We start from the raw sequence: 22372 nt of genomic DNA on the forward strand, positions 1-22372 counted from the left end.
GTTCGTCGTGCAGTTCACTTGGATGAGTCGCCATAACTAGACCCCGCGCGTCGTTTTTCCTCATCAAGTGGGTTTGTGACATTTGGACGCTCTCGATGTTAATCCGGGGGACTATGTGAATATCATGCTGGCGGTGCTGTGCTTGGTCTTTGCTGCAGTGGGCGAGAGGCTCGCCGTTTCAGGTAAGAGGGAGGGAGAGTCTGGAGAGATGATGATGGGTAGGCGCGGATGGAGTGACAGGACAGAGCACTCTTATCCTTTACAACATTTATGCACACTCAAACACTTCTTTCCTTCTGCAGCGTGCCCCTTTTTAATTGAATCGTATTTCGGTGCCAAGCTCCGTGGCTACTGGCCCGGAACCTTTTCCCCGTCAGCGCAACCGATGCGGTACATTCGCTGCATCAACATATTTCCACCATAGCTCCCCAATTGCATATCCTCCTAGCTGCCTCGCGTAAAGCTTATAGCCTATGTGATGTCAGTTAAAATTTCAATTGAAAACGACAAAACAAGACAAGACAATGGTTTAATATTTTACTGATGCTTCATGTAAGCTGATTAATGTTTCATTTTATGTTAAGTTTGGTCGTATATTGATTGTGTGTAGCCTATACCCACTATCCTGTGTACAGGCGAGGATAGGACCTCGGTGCAAGATGCCAGTGTATGGGACTGGTTCGCCTCGGTGGGGTGGACTGACAGCAGAGACCCTGCGGCCGAGGTCACCTATCCAAAGAAACTTGTGCAGCAGATCGAGTCGGAGGAAGAAATGGCTCATGACTACCTGGATACCAGGGTGAAGAATAGGACAACAGACACAAAGGTAGTTGTTATACTTGAACATTGTGGACCCTATTGGAAACAAGTGTAATGCTTAATTGGGTCGTCCACTCACAGTTAACAGCCTTTGTATTGAGTTTGTGCTTGAAATGTACTGTAATTCTGCAAACTGTTAATACATTTTTCAATCAATCAATCAAAGTTGTTAGTCAAAGTAGCCTATCCCATATGCCCCCCACCCCACCTTGTTTACCATTCATGTTGGCCAACTGTTGTGAAATGACAACGCACAGTGATTTGTTTTCTCTAGAACAGACTTGTACAAACACTCTCTGTAGCTCTGGGTCAGTGCAGGCCACTGTGCTGTGGGTGGGTCTGTGACTTCAAACTGACTCAGCTGATGGGAACCGATACCTTCTGTGAAGCAGTGCAGCTCTCTAGTCAATTCAATTCTCTATAGTCTCTGCCTCACACTGTCGGAGCTAGACAATTATGACAGACTAGTGCAGGGAGGTGGCTTGCTGCAATCTTTTCTCATAGATGTTACTGACCCATTTATTCTTTGAAGATCCCGGCAGGGCCGACAGATGAACACAACTATGTCTAAGCCAAGAAATGGATACTATATAAGCAGTGTGCTTTGTTTACACAGAGTCAACTCTGGTCATGCAGAGTTACAGGGAGAGACAATGTTTTCTCTCCTTTTCCACTTTGATGAAGCACATGCCTTCATTCTTGAAATATTAAGATATATCTAGTGTGATTATCCAGCTGCTGTGTGGGAGTCCTCCATTATACAGTACCGTACTGTATACCCATCCATTATTAAACAGGTCTGAAAAGTGCTGCATGGCTCAAGAAGACTCTGGGGCACTTGCTCTGCTTGCCTTTTACTCTCTCTGTCACACACACACACACACACACACACACACACACACACACACACACACACACACACACACACACACACACACACACACACACACACACACACACACACACACACACACTCTCTCTCTCTCTCTCTCTCTCTCTCTCTCTCTCTCTCTCTCTCTCTCTCTCTCTCTCTCTCTCTCCATGATAGATGAGATGCCATAGCAGAAGATACAATACACATTAACAAATACCGGTAAATGTGCAATAACATGTATGGATGCACCGAATGGGAAATTCTTGGCCGAAACCGAATGCTGAATATAAGAAACGGTTGACCGAAAACCGAATATGATTAATATTATATATATATTTTTTTCTTCCAGTTTTTGTACCATTGCTGTCATGGCCGTACCTTTGTTGTAGAGCTACATGATAATGGCAAAAGACATGATTACATTTTGATCACGTCATCACAACAAAAACAGTAGGTTACGAAAGGTAACCCCGGTTCTTTGACTATTCGGTTTCGGCTCTAAAATCAACTGAACCGAATACCGAACATTCAGCTATTTGGTCGAATAGTTTCGGTGGCAGAATATTCGGTGCATCCCTAATAACATGCAAATATCCACATCATTATAATAACATTCAACTCATGACCATACAGGACAGAAGAGATGCCTATAATATATGGAAGGAATGAGTCAAAAGCTTATCATATCTCAGCACATTTTACAGCTGATATTGCACACTTGTGCTTCTCCTTATCAGGGAGATGGACAGGACACACTCAAGAAAGATATTATATATTTTCCTTCTTTTTACAGATAATAATACAAACCTGATGCAGATGATCAGAATGGAGTTGGTATACACAGTAGGTGGAGGTTGTTTCTGCAGCAAATTAAATCATCAGTGATTGTATGCTACAATAGCATAATGTCCCCAGAGGTTTAATAATGCCAACCCTCCCAAGGCCACCCTCAGTGGCCTTGTGGTTAGAGTGTCCGCCCTGAGACTGGGAGGTCAGGGTTCAATCCCCGGCCGGGTCATACCAAAGACTCTAAAAAATGGGACCCAGTGCCTCCCTGCTTGACACTCAGCATAAAGGGTTGGATTGGGTGTAAGTCCCTGCGACATACTAGCGTCATGTCCAGGGGGTGTACTTGTACATCAAGCTGCCTCACGCTACAGAAACAGGAGATAGGCTCCTGCCCTATGGGTCTCATGGCTCGGCAAGGCTACTTTCCCACTGTTGGCACTCTGTTATGCTCTCCCAGTGAAACTTCTTGCTATGTCAGGTGTAAAGAAGTGTCTGGTGTCTCCATGTGTAACGGAGATGGCACACACTCCCCATGCGAACCCTCCCACTATTTGCTAATACCGACTGGATTCCACATTTTGCTGGCGTTGTGCAGTTACAAAATGTATGTCTATAAAACTGTTCATTTTCCACCTTCCATATAGAGGGTATGCGCATGGATAAAGTGAGTGGCAAATCGAGTGGCAAAGTGAGTTTAACGTTGTTGACTTTTCTGGATGTACGGGCTGTCAAAGCCAGAAAGCTGTTTTTTCAGTAGGCGTTCCCACATAACATCCAGGTATGATGAGGTCACGTACATAGCCTCTATATGCACTCCAAGCAGGGAATGGCTATAAGTAAGCTATTTGGGGGACCAGATTGAAATTCTCATTGCTACTGATTTCTTTATACTTGGTTATGATAATTTCTGGAAAGCAGCAAACTTGTGGACTCTTTTGTTCCCAGGCCAGAATAAAGTATAGTTGTCTCAGCTTGTGATGGTGATGTGTTTTTCTGTAAAAGAAAAGCCAGTGATTCACTGGAGCATATATGTCCTGCACAGTGAATTATCTGTGGCTGCTTGCTGCCATCGAAGCAACGCGTGGCACTGAGTGTTGCTGAAGAGACATGCTGTTTAGTCTGCAGTAAATCTCTCTGGCCTCCTCAGCTCTTTGGCAGGTGTCCATCGGGGTGCTGCCAGCCTGCCACACCACCAGCTAATGTAGATGGATCCATAAAGCTTAGTGTTCCTCCTGCATGCCTTCTGTCAGCCGCTTCTCCATCCATCTTTATTGTGAAACTCTCAAAAGGCAACTGTACTTTGCCTGCTGCAATGTGGGCGGCCAATGTAGATCAATATAGACTTTATCAATCATAATATATTTTGGCCGCCGAAATGCTTTTAGACCACATGCGTCATGCGCTATATTGATCCTGTGTTGAATTATTCATGGGAGTTTTTCTGAATTGGATTATTTATTTTTGCGGTGACAGAATGGTCACACCTGCTGTGGGGCTGTTATAGGGATTTTCCACTTTCAACATGGTATTCCTATTTTGGGCATTGAAAATGATTATTTCAATAGCAGTAATAGTGCGACATGTTGTCAGCTAAGCTTCTATATTGGCAATTTGGGGTATTTCTGAAAATGTTTGAAAGTATAAAAGTGGTTAAACTGAAACCTGTCCGTGCTTCTCGTGTGTCTCGTCTGTGTGTTTCAGCCAGTTCACCTAGCCCAGGCCTCCTTCCAGGTAGAAGGGTTTGGGCACACCTTCATGTTGGATCTGGAGCTAAACCAGTGAGTATATAATATACTTTTATAACAGTATGTATTTGCAATCATTCAGTCATGTCAGCATTAGCATCTCCTCAACTGCCTTCATTAGTAAATGAATTTTTTAGCACCTCTGTTATGTTACATGACAGGATGTGTAGGGGAATACCAATGTGAGTCACACACGCACACGCTTGCACATACACAGCACGGACTGGTAAAGAGGTTGTTAGTGTAAACTCTTACCCAGAGGAGAAGGCTTGGATTATTGAACCTTTATTATTCAGGAGATTCCATGGCTTAAATGTTTTTCAATGCAAGGAATAAACTACTTACTACTACCTAGAAATATACAGAAATGATGTGCATATCTGTCAGTGGAGTGAAGTTGTGGAATGGTTTACCGGAGGATGTCCAAAAATATAAAATATAGTACAATTTAAGATGATTCTTTTGGAGAAGTATAGACATGGTTGAAGAATATATATATATGAATGACATTGTGTGTGCTTGGTTGTATTAGAATGAAGTCTTGAATGTAAATATTGAATATTGTTGAGGGTTCGTTCATAACGAACAATGTAAGTAGTTTGGAATGTAAATGTTGATGATCGAAATAAACTAAACTAAATGTTGATGTTAGTATTACCATTGCTGAAACACGACCACACCACACATTCATGCAGGTAAACCATATCAGCTATCATACTGTACATGAAGGTAATTTATATAATGTACAGTGATTAATTCCTGTTTTTTATATTTGAAGTGAGAGAGGGAGAGATGGAGGGGGAGGGAGAGAAATTTCACTGTTATATCCCATTCTCTTGAGTATTTAATGTTAATGAAAAAATGGAATGCCTCTCTTTTCAGCCATCTCCTGTCCTCAGAATATGTGGAACGGCACTTTAATGAAGATAGGAAACCCTCACAGTCTATGGTAAGAATATATGTGTAGGTGTGGAAGTGTGCAGACTCAAATGGTTGTTAGTGTGATTTTAAAGAATATTCTTCTTCTGTTCTACATTCTGTACTCAATGTACTAAATTCTGGATTTACATCAGCAATGTATACACCTACTGTATGTGCTTGGCACAATTAGACTCATGGAGTTGTTAATATGAACCGATGTTACACTAAAAGTAATCTGATTTCTGTATCTGCATAATCATGAGTGTGATGAGACTTCTCTACTCATATTATGAAGCCTGTTAAATAAATAGAAGGACCCTTTTTTGTCAACAATTGACAATTGATTGCTTAGCCATATCTAATCACCCTATCAATAGTTATCATAATGAAAGCAGTTCTTCCCAATCCCACTACCAGAATCAGAATAGGGTTGACGTGGTGTCTGTTTGCTAGATCAAGCTTACCAGCACTCCACTTGCCTCCCAACTTGCCCCAGACTATTCTGAATTGGGTCTAGGCGTATTATCCCGCCCCCCAATGTCTTCACATATTGTACAGTTAATATAAAATGCATTATTCAGGCACATTTCAGCCACCTATTTTTAGGACCACTACGCAATGTCATCAAACAGCGACGCGCACCTATGATCGTAACATGATTCTACAGGCTCTGTTTCTCTGTTACACTTTCTTTTCTTTTTTTTTTTAACATTTCTTCTAGTTTACAGTAGAAGAAGTGTCGTATAGGTAGGTAGGTATGATAGGTCAAGCCTTCTTAAGGTCCTCAAATGTAGACATTTTACAGAATCTCCAAATCAACAATTTAATTCTGATCTTTTATCATTGCTATTAGTCTATCATATTTTACAGTTTTATAGCCTATTTAACGTAGAAGTGGGTCTGGGCACATGACATTGTGATCTGTAGTGAGAGCAGTGAGCAGGTAGAGGAAAATATAGAGATATACCCTGGAAAGGAGAGGAATGCAGGTTAGCCGCAGCAAGACAGAATACATGTGTGTGAATGAGAGGAACACAAATGGAACAGTGAGGTTACAGGGAGTAGACGCGAAGAAGGTGGAGGACTTTAAGTACTTAGGGTCAACATTTCAGAGCAATGAGAGTGTGGAAAAGAGGTGAAGAAACGAGTGCAAGCTGGTTGGAATGGGTGGAGAAAAGTGTCAGGTGTGATGTGTGATAGGAAAGTATCAGCAAGAATGAAAGGAAAGGTGTACAAGACGGTGGTGAGACCAGCTATGTTGTATGGTTAGAGACATTCACACTCAAAAGAGAGGAAGCAGAGCTGGAGGTAGCAGAGACTAAAATGTTGAGGTTCTCTCTGGGAGTAACAAGGATGGATAGGATCAGGAACGAGCACATCAGAGGGACAGCGCATGTCAGATGTTTTAGAGATAAAGCCAGAGAGGCCAGACTGAGATGGTTTGGACACGTACAGAGGAGGGAGTGAGTATATCAGTAGAAGGATGTTGAGGTTGGAACTGCAGACCAAAGAGAAGATTTATGGATGTAGTGAAAGAGGACATAAAGTTAGTTCTTAGTTGGTGTGAGAGAAGAGGAAGCAGAGGACAGGGTGAGATGGAGGCAGATGATTCGCTGTGGCGACCCCTGAAGGGAAATGCCGAAAGGAAAAGAAGAAAAGGATAGTCTATTTAACCACTTAAACCGTCAGTAGTAAACTTTACCTTTGGCTCTGTACTTGGATTGCTCTTTTTCCCTCTACACCAAACCAATTTTCGGTGAATCCCAGAATAGGGATGCTTGGGTTCAAGTGCTTTGTGCTCTTTATGTGAAAAGTGCAGTGTGTGATGTTGCTAGCAGTATTAGTACTACTAGACACTAGTAGGTACAAAAAGTCTTGTTCTTGTCTGTCTTTCCTTTTTTGTCAGGTGAAACCTGACTAGTGAAAGCTCATGAAATGTACCTAGTCATACATGAGTCATACCATAAATATGAAAAAATATAGATGCGACCTTAGCAGATCTACAAGCACGTAGGACGGCACTCGGTGCCCTCCTACGCCCTCCTCCAACCGGAGGAGGAAGTCAAGCGGAATCCTGAAGGCAAATGCTGCTGGGAAAGAGGGAGTCGTGCCTCTGATTAGCCTACCGAACGTCCCCTTCCGTTGAGATACAGACGCCCCAGAGCCGGAAGAGACGTCTACGTTTATATGTCTATGAGTCATACTGAGGACCTAGTCCTGATTGGCTGCCACACACGCTGCTGTCAAGGCCTATCTCACAGCCCGCTTTCCACGCCCACTTCCGGTAGATAGTAGTGTCATTTAACATTAGGCATTTACACTTTTTTTCTCTGGAGAATCTAAGTACATTTCCTAATGTTAAAATGTCAAAGACCGATAATAATATGAAGAAAACACAATGGTATAACAACTCAAATAAGTAGAATAAACCTTACCTTTACAAAACGGTAGTTTGTGGCTTGTGAAAATACCTCTTTTAACATGGAAGGCTATGGACCAGGAAAAAAATGGGGGGCGTAAAAAGGGGGCGGGGAAATGCTGTGAGATAGGCCAGGTAACAGGAAGCAGGTAACAGAAGTCTTTAGAGACACCCAATGTTATGTAATGTAATGTTATGATTGAGACCATAGACATATATATCTATGATTGAGACCGGCCGGTTGAGAGGAGCGTTCGTTACTAAATAAAGAAACCAGCGCTTCTTTCACCTGACAAATATCATGTTATCATTTCTTGTTTAAGATTTCTTGTTTTGGCTTTATTGATAGGATAGTAGTTCTCTGTCTTTTCAGTTGCCTTTCTCAGATGGGTATGACATGAGACAGTGAAGGTCTGCAGTGTAAAGTGTGAGCATAGAGCTGTCTGGAGCTGAGAGAGAATAATAATGGATGAAGGCCATGACATTGTGTGATGTAGACAGGAGGAAGTGAGGTTAGACCAGAGGAATGTCACTGCATTCTGCTTGCCCAGAGTGGTGCTCTTTCATTTATTTCAATGTACAAATGTACAAATGTGATACTATCAAACCCCCCCTTGGTATGTCATGCCCACTCTGGTTCCCAACTCTCCCTCAGCAACCCCGACCAATCACGAGGCTGTTTCCATAGCAACGTGTCCGCTCAGTGGCGTCATTAAGTTCTTGGCAGAGAAAAGAATGAAAGAAGAGTGTGAGGGGGGGAAGAGGAGGAGAAGATGGAATAAGGGAGGAGAGAAAGCGGGACTAAATGCCAATTGATACAAAGGCAGGATGGGCTTTGGCATCAGAATGAGTCATTTTACGTGCATGTATGCATGTGCGTGCTTTTGTGTTTACTGTTTGTAGACAGATGGTTTGTTCCAAAAAGCAGTAGGGAGGAGTGGAGGCCTGTACTCAGATCAGATTGTCACTCAGCTGGGACCTGGCATCCCTTGAAGCTCTGCCACATTCAACTCACCACTTATGTCACTGTCAAATTGTCTGACGACACAGAGTTTTGTGCTCTTTCAAAGGGCTATATGCTTAGCTGTGTTGCTGTGGCGGTGTTCAGATGCCTTACAAAATCCAACTGAATAAGTGCTGAGGAAGTTACTTTCACAATTTTAATACACACACTACGATGCATTGTCATGAACGATGCAAGTTAGAAATGTCCCTTTTATACCCATATTTGGACTTCAGTGTCAGGCACGGCCAAATATCTAGGCCAGATCTAGGCCACATCACATTGCTCATATGATATCATACACAGCATGCCCATATATGAGCAGAGGTCAGATTCTGGACACTGCCTATGTGAACGCCTCGAGACCAGGCACGGCACTCCATCAGGCCGAGTTTGAAGTCAGTCGGATGGGCAGTTCTTGAGATACGTGAACAGACTACAGACGGATAGACACATGGACAGAGATCTTGTGCATTTATTGTATGATTTCATATAACCTGTTACTTTCAATTAAAAGTAATAATTTACATCGCCATAATCAACTGCAAATCCCAGGGTTCAGCGCTCGGTCGTCGTCTCATCCTGTACATCCTACCTTTTTGACAAATCCACTGTCACCATGACCTCCGTATCCTATCCACTGCTAAGCGTGATGACGCCCAACTTTACCACTCCTCCAATTTGTAGAAGTAATACGTTTTTAGACAGGAAACACTCACATCAAAGTAGATTGACCATTTATTGCAACAAATGGTATACAGTTAAACTTGGCGTTAAAGGCTCCGCGCTCTGGGAGATATTCTCTGAATTCTGTCGAAGCAGCATGGTAAGCAAAATCACATTAGCGAAACCCCCCATGGGTATACAAGAACAAGCACATACAGTATCAAGACAGTTATGAGATTAACTTGAAACATACAACTTGAATGCATTTTGATGTTAAAGCCATGAATCAGATTAGAGCTATATCAACATTGAATCTAGTTTACTTAGAGCCATGGTGATGCACACGGAAATTTCAGTTCAACATTCAGTTTACACGTTTGAGCAATACATAAGCAATTAATTAATATTTATCTTGAATCAGCAGACATAGTTCCCAAGTATTTGAGCGTATGCCCGACTCTTGAGCCTATGCCAGACTTGTGATCAAAAGGTGGAGGCTGGGGTGGTGGAGGCAAGCTTTGGCAGCAGCAGCAGCAGTGTCTGTGAGCGACTAAGCAGCTGTCGTGTAACAGAGAGCCGTATTTAAAGGAACGCTCTGTTAAGAGCGTGAGCTCTGATTGGAGTATGAACGTGTGACGTAATGATCAGCTGAGATGTGAATGAGCTAGGCTGATTGATACAATCAGCTGACTGACAGCTGATTACAGCTTAGGCATGCAGACTCATGTGTCCCTGTATAAACTAACGCTGTGCTTCATATATGTAGTTGTATGTATTACTTTGTTACTCATGAAAATAATGTCAGTATGTCATGTTTTAACTAAGCAATCTGAAGTAATGCGTTACTAAAAAGCAAGTCTCTTGCACACCTACAAAGGTTGACAGGTGTGTAGGAGAAGACCAAACGAGGGCCCACCGCACTGAAAAAGAAAAAACTCCCGACAACATATCAGTGCTCCTTACGTTATCTACTCAAATGTACTTTGCCTCTGTGCTCTAATGTTTGTTCCACATTGTATTTCACAGAGAAAGGGCTATTTCAAGCCTTCTTTTACTCACTCTGTTACACCACCATGTTTCACTCTCATCGCAAATTACTCTGACTGCAGGGGCACCTCAAGTGTTGATTTATTAAAGAGCTCTTGGCGGGATACACCTCTATTGCCAGTGGAGCAGATGTAGGTTGTAGTTCCGTGCACCACAAGTAGGTCACAAACTACGCCATAAGCACCATAGTGGGATGAGGAAGGTTTGATGTGTGTGCAGAAGCAGTGATAGTATTTTTCTCAGCATCGCTGAAACATCAGGATGCCAACTGACCTGCAAGAGCCCACCTTTAAACTAGGGATGTCCCCACTTTTTTCTTTTCCGATCCGATCCCGATACCACAATTTCTGTGTTAGCTGATACCGATACCGAATACCGATACCAGAGAATAATATATATAATAATAAAAAAAGAAAATATATCTTATTTTGAAGTCCACCAACCAGGAATAGTGTTTATAGCTATCTAGCTATATATCTCGTGTTGTGTTTATAGCAGACTCCTCACTCAAATGTGCACTTGCAGTTTGGGCAACTCCAAAGCAAACTCCACATGCCCCAACATTTTATTTACCTGCCATAGTGTCGGATCGTTGGTTAGACTGGCATATTCGCAGATACCGATATGACCCAATATGACCAAATTAGGGCCGATCCGATACTTTTCCGATACCGATACAGTATCGGGACATCTCTACTCTAAACCCAATCACGTACAGTAGAAACCTGTGTGACTGGCTAACATTGGTGCACTGTGCTTTTCATCTGCAGGGAGGGGAACACTGCTACTACCAGGGGAGGTTGAGAGACATACCAGACTCCTGGGCAGCTCTATCCACCTGCCATGGCCTATGGTGAGTCCCTCTATCATTATTACACACTGTATACTGTACAATGTTGTACTGTTTATGCCAAAATTTGTTGGGGTTTGCAGTGTCACCGTCACAAATAGTACATTGTGTCAACAGTTTTCTGTACTGCAGCTCACACCACTCTGCTGTCATTGTTAACCTGCCTTTATTTATTTTTATTAACCCTTAACCCTTCTCTCACTGTCTTTCTATTGCTTTCTATTGTTGTCTGTCCTCAGTGGTATGTTCTCTGACGGCTTCTTCTCCTATGGGATTGAGCCTATACTCAATAGGAGTAATCAGGTGAGTGTCTGTCTCTGAAAGGTACTGTAGGGCAGAGGTTATTGGCAGACAATGGCAGTAGTTGAGTAATACTTTGGTTCTAATAATTAGGGTAATGGACAGGCTAACGCATATCGCTGCTGTTGGGTAGAATGTCCAAAAACATTGTGAACATAGCAGATCTACAAGCTCACAATGCCTTGCATCGTGAGGCGTTGTGAACTTGTGAGCTTGTAGATTTGATATTTTCACAGCTTTTGTGTGACACTCTTATATGATGAAGTACTGCAAAGGGCACTAATTTTCGAAAGAAAACATACAAAATATTTTTTAACTTAAATATTTGAAACTTGGGGATAGGTTTCTGCCCGACAGCGACGATATAGACTGTTGATGGTGTCGTCTTATCTTGTTATTTGTGCTCTGCCCTAGGATGATGGTGTGGTCTTATCTTCGTTATTTGTGCTCTGCCCTAGGATGATGGTGTCGTCTTATCTTGTTATTTGTGCTCTGCCCTAGGATGATGGTGTCGTCTTATCTTGTTATTTGTGCTCTGCCCTAGGATGATGGTGTCGTCTTATCTTGTTATTTGTGCTCTGCCTTAGGATGATGGTGCTCACTTGATCCGCCGGATGCCTGACGTTAGATTGTCCCCCAGCTGCCCTGGTACATTTGTGAAACTACAACATTAACAGTGTCATTCCAAATTATAACTCTCTACTAAGACCTTTTATTTTTATAATGACGGCCGGGCTACACCAGGCTTTTCAAAGCGTGCGTATGTTCCGCACGTACAGTGCGTTTGGAAAGATCCAATTGATATCAATGATAGACCAGGCCCGCAGATACGCGAGCCCTGCATAAGCAGGTTTTATATTTTTATATTTCATATTATATTCATATTAAGTGTGTGTGCGACTGTGCGTATGCGGGGCTTGTGTACGCCACGCGCACACGTGCTTTGAAAAGCCTGGTGTAGCCCGGCCATCATGTACTGCAGACTATCCATAATATGATTTAATCTCTGTATTCTTGTGTGTCCAGACTGTACGGAGGATGGCGAGTGGGATAGTTACAGAGCAGGTGATGGTGATGATGACAGACCAGACCAAATGATGGAGCATCAGGCCTCGGGCGCGCTGAGGCGATCCAAGAGATCCAAGAGGCCCTCAGTCCAAACCGAGACCAAATACATTGAGCTGATGGTGGTCAATGACTATGACATGGTGATTTAAACCTCCTTTTTGTGTATCACGACAGCTTGGTTTTGTATGCATGTGTTTGTGTGTCACACACTGAACTTGCAGTGCAGTAGGTTCTTTCAGGCATGTGAGTGTGTTCCTTCTCTGTGTGCTTTTCCTCAAGTTTGTGCAGCTGCGTCGCTCCAGCAGCCAGACCAAGAACTTTGCCAAAGCGGTGGTCAACATGGCAGACGCGGTAAGAGATTATTATTATCCCACATTTCCACAGTTCATTGAAATGCAGAGTTTATATATCTGTAGATAGCACATCATGCATTGTCAGTGTGTCTCATGTCCATAAGGGAATGCATTGATTACAGTGAGGAGCTCAGAGCCATCATTGCAAAAAAAAAAGCCAACTGTTGGGTATTTTTGGAACGCAGATCTATAAAGAGCAGCTGAACACAAGGATCGTGCTGGTGGCCATGGAGACGTGGTCGTCAGACAACCTGATGCCAGTGGTGGTGGACCCTCTGGCAACACTGCAGAACTTCATGAAATACAGAAAGGACAGCATCAAGGACCAGAGTGACGCTGTCCACCTTTTCTCGTAAGAGACCCGCAACTTGAGAAAACAAACCACATTGATTGAAATCAAACCATATTGATTGAAATAAATAATCAAAACATATTGATCAAAATCAAATGCTATTCTCACAGTAGCCATTTTGCTTATGCCATACTCCGTTATGCCCTTACATTGACCTATGGACAAAATGACTGCCGTCTGAATAGGGTTGATGTCCATTATAGACGCAAGTTTGTGTTATGGATATTATGACCATGTTCTTCAGATTTTATGTTATGGATTTTAGTTGAAATTGACCTGAAGAAGATCCATCACGGGTCGAAACGTTGTCCAGCCTATTAAAATAAAGTTGCTCTTTACCATGGAGTTGGAGTGTAGGCTTTCTGGCCCAGCCAGCACCCATTGTCGATGTGCGGATATTTAAGTATGCTTTGAAATGGATTTTAGTTGACCCTCTATTTGTCCTTTTTTTTGTATTCCCCAGAGGGCGTACATTCCAGAGTGGCCGCAGTGGTACCGCCTACACAGGAGGGGTGTGCTCTCTCACAAGGGGAGGGGGAATCAACGAGGTGAGGGACCGACACACGTATCCGCCCATATTAGGCTCGTCCCTGTTTTCTGTGTGTGATGGACCCATGTTACAGTCTTCCCATTTAATGATGGATGTTTCTGTGTGTGTTTGGCTTCTACACTCCTCTGTTCCAGTTTGGGAATGTGGGTTCTATGGCCATCACCCTGTGCCAGAGCTTGGGCCAGAACATCGGGATGAGATGGAACAACGCACGCAGCTCAGCAGGTAATGAAGTAAATTAACATAATGATGGTTGGTGGAGATGCAAGATGCATGTTTTACATGGACGTGTCAATGGGAGTCAGCATCAAGCAGTTCAATTCATCTGTCATGTTCTGTGGAAGGAAATAACTAAAAAGATTGCAATAGATCCTCACATCTCCCTCACACTGTTAAGTGGGATTAGATAAGTAACATGCCTCTACTACCTAGACAACTCCCCTTCCGTAATCAAACATACATACAGACAGACAGACACACCCTTGATGGCTGACCCCTTTGGTGCCACGGCAGTGAAAGATATAAGATATAAGATATAAGATATAAGATAAGCATGGATAAGGAAGGGGATGTAGGACTGCCAGTTGACTGGCAGAGCAGCACTCTGGGCCCATCTATAATTAGAGTTTCTCCATTTGGTGATTAGTCGCCAGAGACCAAGGAGAGAGAGATTGGAGTATCACTCACCGAACAATGGCAGGGTGACTAATGGTAAAGAGATGTTCACTCCATCTTCCAGTGTCAGGAAGAGAGCACGGCTGTACGTAATACAAACCCTTTGCATGTCCCTCCCTGCCATGTTGAGGCAGCAATCCATACCATATAAAAGGCCTTTAAGTAGTTTAGTCCCTACTCCTCTCCCCCACCCTATGCTTATCATCTCTTCTTATGATGAATTGTGGCTCCAGTTCTAAATTATGATCACCAGCTATTTTATGTATATTATTGTATTATATTTCCTTTTGCCTGCTTGTTCCTCCCTCACTCTCTTCTTGTTCTTTCGCCCCTCATTCCCAGGAGACTGCAGGTGCCCAGATGCTTGGTTGGGCTGCATCATGGAAGACACCGGGTAAAGATCCACATCAACACCACATATTGAAGTGAAAAATTACAGATACATTTCAATGCTGCCCATTCCAATAATGTGAAAAAAACGAACTTTGGCTCCAAGAAGTGCACTTTTCTAGTTCCATTCTGCTACGATCAGGGTCACCTTTTCAAAACATCCAATTTTAAGTAATTTCCATATAATTATATGAAAATAGAAAGTGATATTGTTGTTTAGCTATGGACTAGTATGTTAATATCAAAATGTGTCCCTTATCTAGATGTTAATTTCCATTGTGCTCTTCATTTCACTCAATTATACACTTGACAAACAAACATTTCCAACTCACGTTGGGCTGGCTTTCATAGTCATTTGGTCCCAGTGGGCTAGTGTGCTTCCGGTGTTCCCGGAAGGCCTTTCAAAATAAAAGCTTTTCCGTTCCGGGGTCCGTTACAAGTGGTTAAATGTACTGTATGCACTAGATGAAATATTACTCTACATATTGTATTGATCCTTATATTTCTGTCATATTCTGTCGTAACTTAACAACCTACACTGGTGTAGGTTTCACTGAACACACATTTATTGAGTGTGTGTGTGTGTGTGTGTGTGTGTGTGTGTGTGTGTGTGTGTGTGTGTGTGTGTGTGTGTGTGTGTGTGTGTGTGTGTGTGTGTGTGTGTGTGTGTGTGTGTGTGTGCGTGCGTGTGCGCACGTGTTTGTGTGCGTGCGTGTGTGCATGTAAACACCTGTAGATACTACCTTCCCAGAAAATTCTCCCGCTGCAGTGTTGATGAGTACACCCAGTTCCTACGGCAGGGGGGCGGCAGCTGCCTCTTCAACAAGCCCAACAAGGTGAGTGGAGGGGGGGGGGGGGGGGGGGTGATACTGAGGCTCAGGGGCCATCCAGATGAGGACGATTTCGGTGTTTCGGTGCTAAGTAATTAGCCGATCTGCCCTTTTTGTCACACGGAGACAGCGTTTTGGGGGACTTAAACGGCTAATTTTGAAACTACCTTCCAGAGTGGGAAAGTTTGGAGACGCGACTTTCACGTCTCCGTGTGTATAGCAAATGCCGCCTAATTTGCTGAAACGGTGATGTCATAGTCCCCTCGCCCCCTCCAAACTAACCAGTGTTAATGGTTTATTTCACCATAACCACTTACATATAAGTATCACAGCTATTTTATATTTGCACATAATGTCTATAAATCTCTTATCCAAAAATAGCCGATCTGCAGCCCGCATGCATGAGCTTGTAGAGGAGCTATTTTTGGAGAACAGAAACAACACCCCCCGATCGGGAAAAATGTATACATATTTACGCAAACAGTTGCTGAGATTGAGCAGGCGTGCATGCACGAGAGAGGAGTTATGTGTGTGAGGAGCTGATCACAGATAGAGGGAAAGTGTTATATTTGGCCTATTATTTATGCTATATGTTATTGACCGCGTCTGTGTCAGTCTCACAGTCACAGCAGCAGTGCGCACGAGAGAGGGGGAGAGAGAGAGAGAGAGAGAGAGAGAGAGGGAGAGAGAGAGAGAGAGAGAGGGGTGCTGCGTGTTAAAAAATAAATAGGCTACTCATCTTTGTGTTCTAGTTTCACCTTATTGCTGAGTGACACACAGGGAAAAGCAAGGGTTTAGAAGCGAAAACGTCCGTTGTGGAGAAACATATGCACTCTTCACAGAGTGATTAGCCTACTAATGAGTGACAGGTGCTGCCACTTTTGCACTTTTGGAGCGTGGCTGAGGATGTCTGTTGTAGAGTGTGAGTGAGACAGACTTTTTGGGTGGCCATCTACAGGCCGGCCATGTGTACTACAACTTTCTATTGAAAACTAAGCAGTTTACCGGTCTCGTGTAGACATCGTACATAATTAACATAACCGCAATGTAGACGCAGTAAAGTTTTATATCGTTCACAAATTTAGGCGGGGAACAGCCCGCGACGTCCTCGTGTAGCAAGGGCATCAGTCTGCTTGTCCTAGTGGGGAGTGAGTGGAGTGAAACTATGCCTCCGAGACCCTGTTATTTATAGAGAAATTAATTATCCCTATGGCCTAATTTCTCCCAGAAGAACGCACATATACAGTTTTTACAGAACAGTAGCCATTGACATCACCATGTATCTTCTACCTCCTGTATTCCTGACATTTTGTATCTCTCTGTCCAACTTCTTTCTCTCTCTCTCTCTCTCTCTCTCTCTCTCTCTCTCTCTCTCTCTCTCTCTCTCAGCTACTAGATCCCCCAGATTGTGGGAATGGCTTCGTGGAACCAGGAGAGGAGTGTGACTGTGGATCACAGGTGGTGAGTGTGGATTAATAACAATTCCATTCATCTGCTGCCGTTCTGCATTTTTCACAACGTAGGCATTTAGTTCATAAATTTGGTAGTAGGGCAATTTAGAGGTTTTTTTGACCCTATATATCAATATCCCAGTGGTCCAAGATGCATACGGTGATGTCACAAAGTTCACTGCCAGTTCTGGTTTAGCTCCAAAGAGTGTACAAGTGTATTAAATCAAATGGACTCTTCCGAGAATTCAATTGTTAAATGTGTTGTTATATGACAATTATTTCGTAGACAGTACAAGTGGGTGTGCTGTGTTTATGAACATAAAGGAAGGGTTGTTTTCTTGTATGGGCATGTATGGGCATGTGTGTGTGTGTGTGTGTGTGTGTGTGTGTGTGTGTGTGTGTGTGTGTGTGTGTGTGTGTGTGTGTGTGTGCGTGTGTGCGTGCGTGTGTGCGTGTGTGCGTGCGTGCGTGCGTGTGTGTGTGCGTGCATACTCCTTGTAACCATGGAATGCTGGGTGACATGACATGCTTGTTGTATCATGACTGAGGACATATGTCTTGATTTTGTGGATGTAACTTTGCTGCACCTGAACTATTTATGTCCCTGTATGCAATTTCCTTTGTGTGGACATAAATAAATTGTTAAAGTGTGTGTGTGTGTGTGTGTGTGTGTGTGTGTGTGTGTGTGTGTGTGTGTGTGTGTGTGTGTGTGTGTGTGTGTGTGTGTGTGTGTGTGTGTGTGTGCGTGTGCGTGCGTGCGTGCGTGCGTGTGATTGTAGGAGTGTGCCCGCAATGGAGGAGCCTGCTGCAAAAAGTGCACTCTGACCCATGATGCCATGTGTAGTAATGGCCTTTGCTGCAGCAACTGCAGGGTGAGTCCCCCTACTGCAGGGGTTCTCAACCTGGGGGTCGCGACCCCTCGGGCGGTCGTGAGACATGGCCAAAGCATTTTTGGGGGTCTCCAGCCAAAAACGTTCTCTAACGTGCTCTACTGTACATGAGCAGAGCACACATCCATTACTGCCGCTAATGTGTACATTGTCTGTATGTATTTAATGTTGTTTTTGTTGGAGTGTCACAGCACCAGATTCCAAAACAACGTGTGAATGAAGTGATTACCATACCACAATGTTATTGTTAGGTTATATAATACTCTGTATTGCCGATTATTGTACGACAAGTCATTAGACTTGATAATTGAAGGCCTCTTGTTGCTGCCTTTCAGTATGAGCTGAGAGGAGTGGTGTGTCGAGAGGCTGTGAACGACTGTGACATCTCAGAGACTTGCACTGGGGACTCCAGCCAGGTAGTGTAGTAGACTTTAGCATAACAAAACATGATGAGAATTAGCTATTTTACACACACACACGCACGCACACACACACACCACAATAATAATTATACATTTCCCTTTTAGTGCCCCCATAATGTCAACAAACTGGATGGATACCTGTGTGACAGCAGCCAAGTAAGTGATGCTGCCTACATTATAAACATATTTTCTCATGCTTTCTCATGCTGCCCACCTCTGAGCCTTTCCTGTTACCCCTTTGTTTGCAGGGTCGCTGTTATGGAGGTCGATGTAGGACTCGTGATGGACAGTGCAAGGGACTCTGGGGCTATAGTAAGATGATCAGCTAATTCCTCTGATGTCCTTACACCTGTACCTTGGGTTGCAGTCTTACACTCCTGACAAGAAATGGCTGTCAGCCAAATTAATCCGTTTTGTTTGTCCGCTCTTTCAGACTCAGCAGACCGGTTCTGTTATGAGAAGCTTAACGCTGAGGGAACAGAGAAAGGCAACTGTGGGCCTGGTCCGGAGGGTGTGGGCTGGCTGCAGTGCAACAAGCCGTAAGTCGCTCATATTAGTCTTAAGCTTAATTCATGATTTGTCACGTTTGAATTGTTTGACAACGTATAAATTAGGCTTCATTCACATCACTCAAAGCCCTTGGAAATGTATAAGTGTGATCTATACATGGTCTCTACTAGTGGATTCGAATGCCATCATTGTACTGAAAGGGACAAAATCACATGTAATCAGAGCATTGAATGCTCCAGTCTACTGACCTACCGCAACCGTCTCCAGCACAAAACGTTATATTGTGACGTTTCGAAGAAAGTCAGTAGGCTGCATTCTGCGTTGATCATGACAGTGGCGAAGCTAACACTAACACTAAATCTAACCCTAACTCTAACTCTAACTCTAACCCTAACCCTCAGTCTTAACTGGCAACGTAAGTCCCCTAACCTCATATCAGTTTTAACCAGCCATGTTAGTCCCGTAACCTCAGTTTTAACCGGCCACATACTGTAGTCAGTTGACAACGCGGGTCGTCGCTGGTAGCCATGATCAACTGCACAGAATGCAGCCTACTGAGGTCTGGTAGGTCAGTAGACGTGTCTACTTTCAATTTCAATGCATTGATGGTATTCGAACCATGCTCTTCTTTGGGGTGCACCCTCTTCTTTTTGGTGTCATTTCAGGGATGTGCTGTGTGGCTTCCTGTTCTGTGCCAATATGACAGTGAAGCCAAAGTTTGGAGACCTGCAGGGGGAGGTGACCAGCCTAACCATCTACCACCAGGGCAGGTACCTGGACTGCAAGTGAGTGGACCATTGTACTACATATGACATCCCAGGGGGAATCGGAGGCTTTATGTGTGGGCATTTGTGTGTCTGTCTGTGACCACTTCACCTAGTTTTAACCTGGGGTGACTGACCTCATTACCCAGGCCGAACTTTTGTAGCATGAAAACATATAAAGTATGGATAAATATATATTACTGATGAATTTAGAACAATGGACCAATCAATTAATCAATGAATCAATCAATTAGAAACATTATGCAAGATATAAGTCCTCATGTGGCTATTGGTTAACATCTTCAAATTGGGAAATATTTCTCAATCACTATATCTCTTCCCCTTGACCTGTGCGTGCGTGCGTGCGTGCGTGCGTGCGTGCGTGCGTGCGTGCGTGCGTGCGCGCTCAGAGGTGGCCATGCTCTGCTAGAAGATGGCTCAGACCTGGGCTATGTGGCGGAGGGCACACCGTGTGGTCCCAACATGATGTGTCTGGACCAACGCTGCCTCCCTATGGCGGCCTTCAACCTCAGCACCTGTGCCGGGTCTAACTTCGGGCACACCTGCTTTGACCACGGGGTAGGTCCTGTTCCGTTCAACGTGTTGTTTATAAGAGTCAAGACAGAGTTTACGAGACAGTTTCCTGTCTGCATCACTTTGTTTTACTCTCTCTCTCTCTTCTCTGTCTGCCTGCCTGCCTGCCTGCCTGCCTGCCTGCCTGCCTGCCTGCCTGCCTGCCTGCCTGCCTGCCTGCCTGCCTGCCTGCCTGCCTGCCTGCCTGCCTGCCTGCCTGCCTGCCTGCCTGCCTGCCTGCCTGCCTGCCTGCCTGCCTGCCTGCCTGCCTGCCTGCCTGCCTGCCTGCCTGCCTGCCTGCCTGCCTGCCTGCCTGCCTGCCTGCCTGCCTGCCTGCCTGCCTGCCTGCCTGCCTGCCTGCCTGCCTGCCTGCCTGCCTGCCTGCCTGCCTGCCTGCCTGCCTGCCTGCCTGCCTGCCTGCCTGCCTGCCTGCCTGCCTGCCTGCCTGCCTGCCTGCCTGCCTGCCTGCCTGCCTGCCTGCCTGCCTGCCTGCCTGCCTGCCTGCCTGCCTGCCTGCCTGCCTGCCTGCCTGCCTGCCTGCCTGCCTGCCTGCCTGCCTGCCTGCCTGCCTGCCTGCCTGCCTGCCTGCCTGCCTGCCTGCCTGCCTGCCTGCCTGCCTGCCTGTCTGTCTGTCTGTCTGTCTGTCTGTCTGTGTATCTCTCTGTCTGTTTCTTAGATTTGCAGTAATGAGGTGAAGTGTATATGTGACAGGGACTACACAGGGAAGGACTGCAGTGTCTTTGACCCCATCCCTGACCCCACCGTTCCCACCGGCCCAGAGAAGAAAGGTCCGTAGCACTCACTCCACCTGTCTGTCTGCTCATTCCCTACCTTAATCTCTTGCTGTCGTCACTGTAAGGCCTGATTTATACTTGGATGTGCATCGTGTCACAGAAAATAGCCTCACAACTGTTGTGAGCTTGTAGATTGGCTATGCGTTTGTAGATCAGCTATGAGCTTGTAGATCGATGTGAGCTCGTGTGACACTGGCACGCAACTAGGTATAAATCAGACTTAAATCAGGCTCCCAGTGTACTGAATGTTGTGGTGTGTGTAAATATTATGTGTCCTAATGAGAGGATAGTTCAACTACTTACTTACATTTTGTAGTCATTGCTGTTTTGTTTATGTGGGTATGTGTGTGTGGGAGTAAGTTGGAACAAAATAGTTTGGTAGAGCATATGTGCATGTCATATGTTGGTGTGAGTGCTCGTGTGTACAGTATGTGTACATATGTATGTGTGTGTGTCTTGCAGGCAAGTGTCTTTCTTACTTTCTCTGCAAATGACCAACACTTTTTTTTATAAAAGCTCCCCTGCGCATGAAGTTGTCTAGTATAGATTAAAATTAAATGAAAGACAAAACGATCCCCCTATTCATTTTTGTATTGCTGTCTCCCTGACCTCCCTCGCTCCACCCGTCTGTTTTATTCACCTCCGCCCTACATGCTGGACCTTCTCTCCTTCTCTTTCTCCTCATCTCTTTTTTCCTTGGTCCACAGGTATACAATCCCTCTCTCTCTCTCCCTCTCTCTCTCTCTCTCCCTCTCTCTCTCTCTCTCTCTCTCTCCCTCTCTCTCTCTCTCTCTCTCTCTCTGTTTTCTCTATCTCTTTGGTGGATGTTGCTGTCGATGCCGTCCTCTGATGTGTGTTTTTAGTGGTGTTGTTTTGTTTCTATTCCTCCTCCTCCTCCTCGCACCCCCCTCCTTCCTCTGCGCAGGTCCCAGTGGCACCAATATCATAATAGGGTCCATCGCAGGTGCTATTCTCCTGGCAGCTATAGTCCTAGGGGGAACAGGATGGGGATTTAAGTAAGAGTTCTGGCATGCCTTTGTGTACCTGTCTGCTTCTACCTAAGGCCCCCCCCCCCCCGCACCCCCACTCACAGCACTCAGAAACAATGCATTGGCTCAACTTGGGGGGTGGGGCAGGGAGCGTGTTCATGCTTGGATCGTTTTGGCATTATGCACTAGCAAGCATCGCTCTTTTTTTGTTGTTTTTGTTCCTTTTGGATAGCGATCAAATGAACAAGATCGACCCTGAGCTCCATCCCGCACCTCTCCTGTCCTGCCTCCTCTGCAATCCCATTATCTCTCATCTCTGTCAGATAGT

At 44.6% G+C, this 22372-nt stretch overlaps 1 protein-coding gene across 1 annotated transcript; it reads left to right on the forward strand.

The window, feature by feature from the left end:
• Positions 1 to 124: 124 nt before the first annotated feature.
• On the forward strand, positions 125 to 22075 carry LOC306937715 (disintegrin and metalloproteinase domain-containing protein 11-like; the record flags this gene model as incomplete). The annotated part of the gene is made up of 24 exons (XM_079521627.1): positions 125 to 182; positions 636 to 826; positions 4184 to 4260; positions 5110 to 5176; positions 11054 to 11136; positions 11373 to 11436; positions 12021 to 12081; positions 12460 to 12641; positions 12781 to 12852; positions 13040 to 13206; positions 13670 to 13754; positions 13891 to 13981; positions 14774 to 14825; positions 15558 to 15657; positions 17041 to 17112; positions 17882 to 17974; positions 18328 to 18408; positions 18520 to 18570; positions 18663 to 18726; positions 18848 to 18953; positions 19590 to 19709; positions 20099 to 20267; positions 20938 to 21049; positions 21981 to 22075. 24 exons carry the CDS (start codon positions 125 to 127, stop codon positions 22073 to 22075), a joined length of 2313 nt encoding a protein of 770 aa, XP_079377753.1.
• Between the last annotated feature and the right edge of the window lie 297 nt (positions 22076 to 22372).

This window comes from Electrona antarctica (genome assembly GCF_951216825.1).
Source record: "Electrona antarctica genome assembly, chromosome: 14".
In the NCBI taxonomy this organism is placed as follows: domain Eukaryota; kingdom Metazoa; phylum Chordata; class Actinopteri; order Myctophiformes; family Myctophidae; genus Electrona; species Electrona antarctica.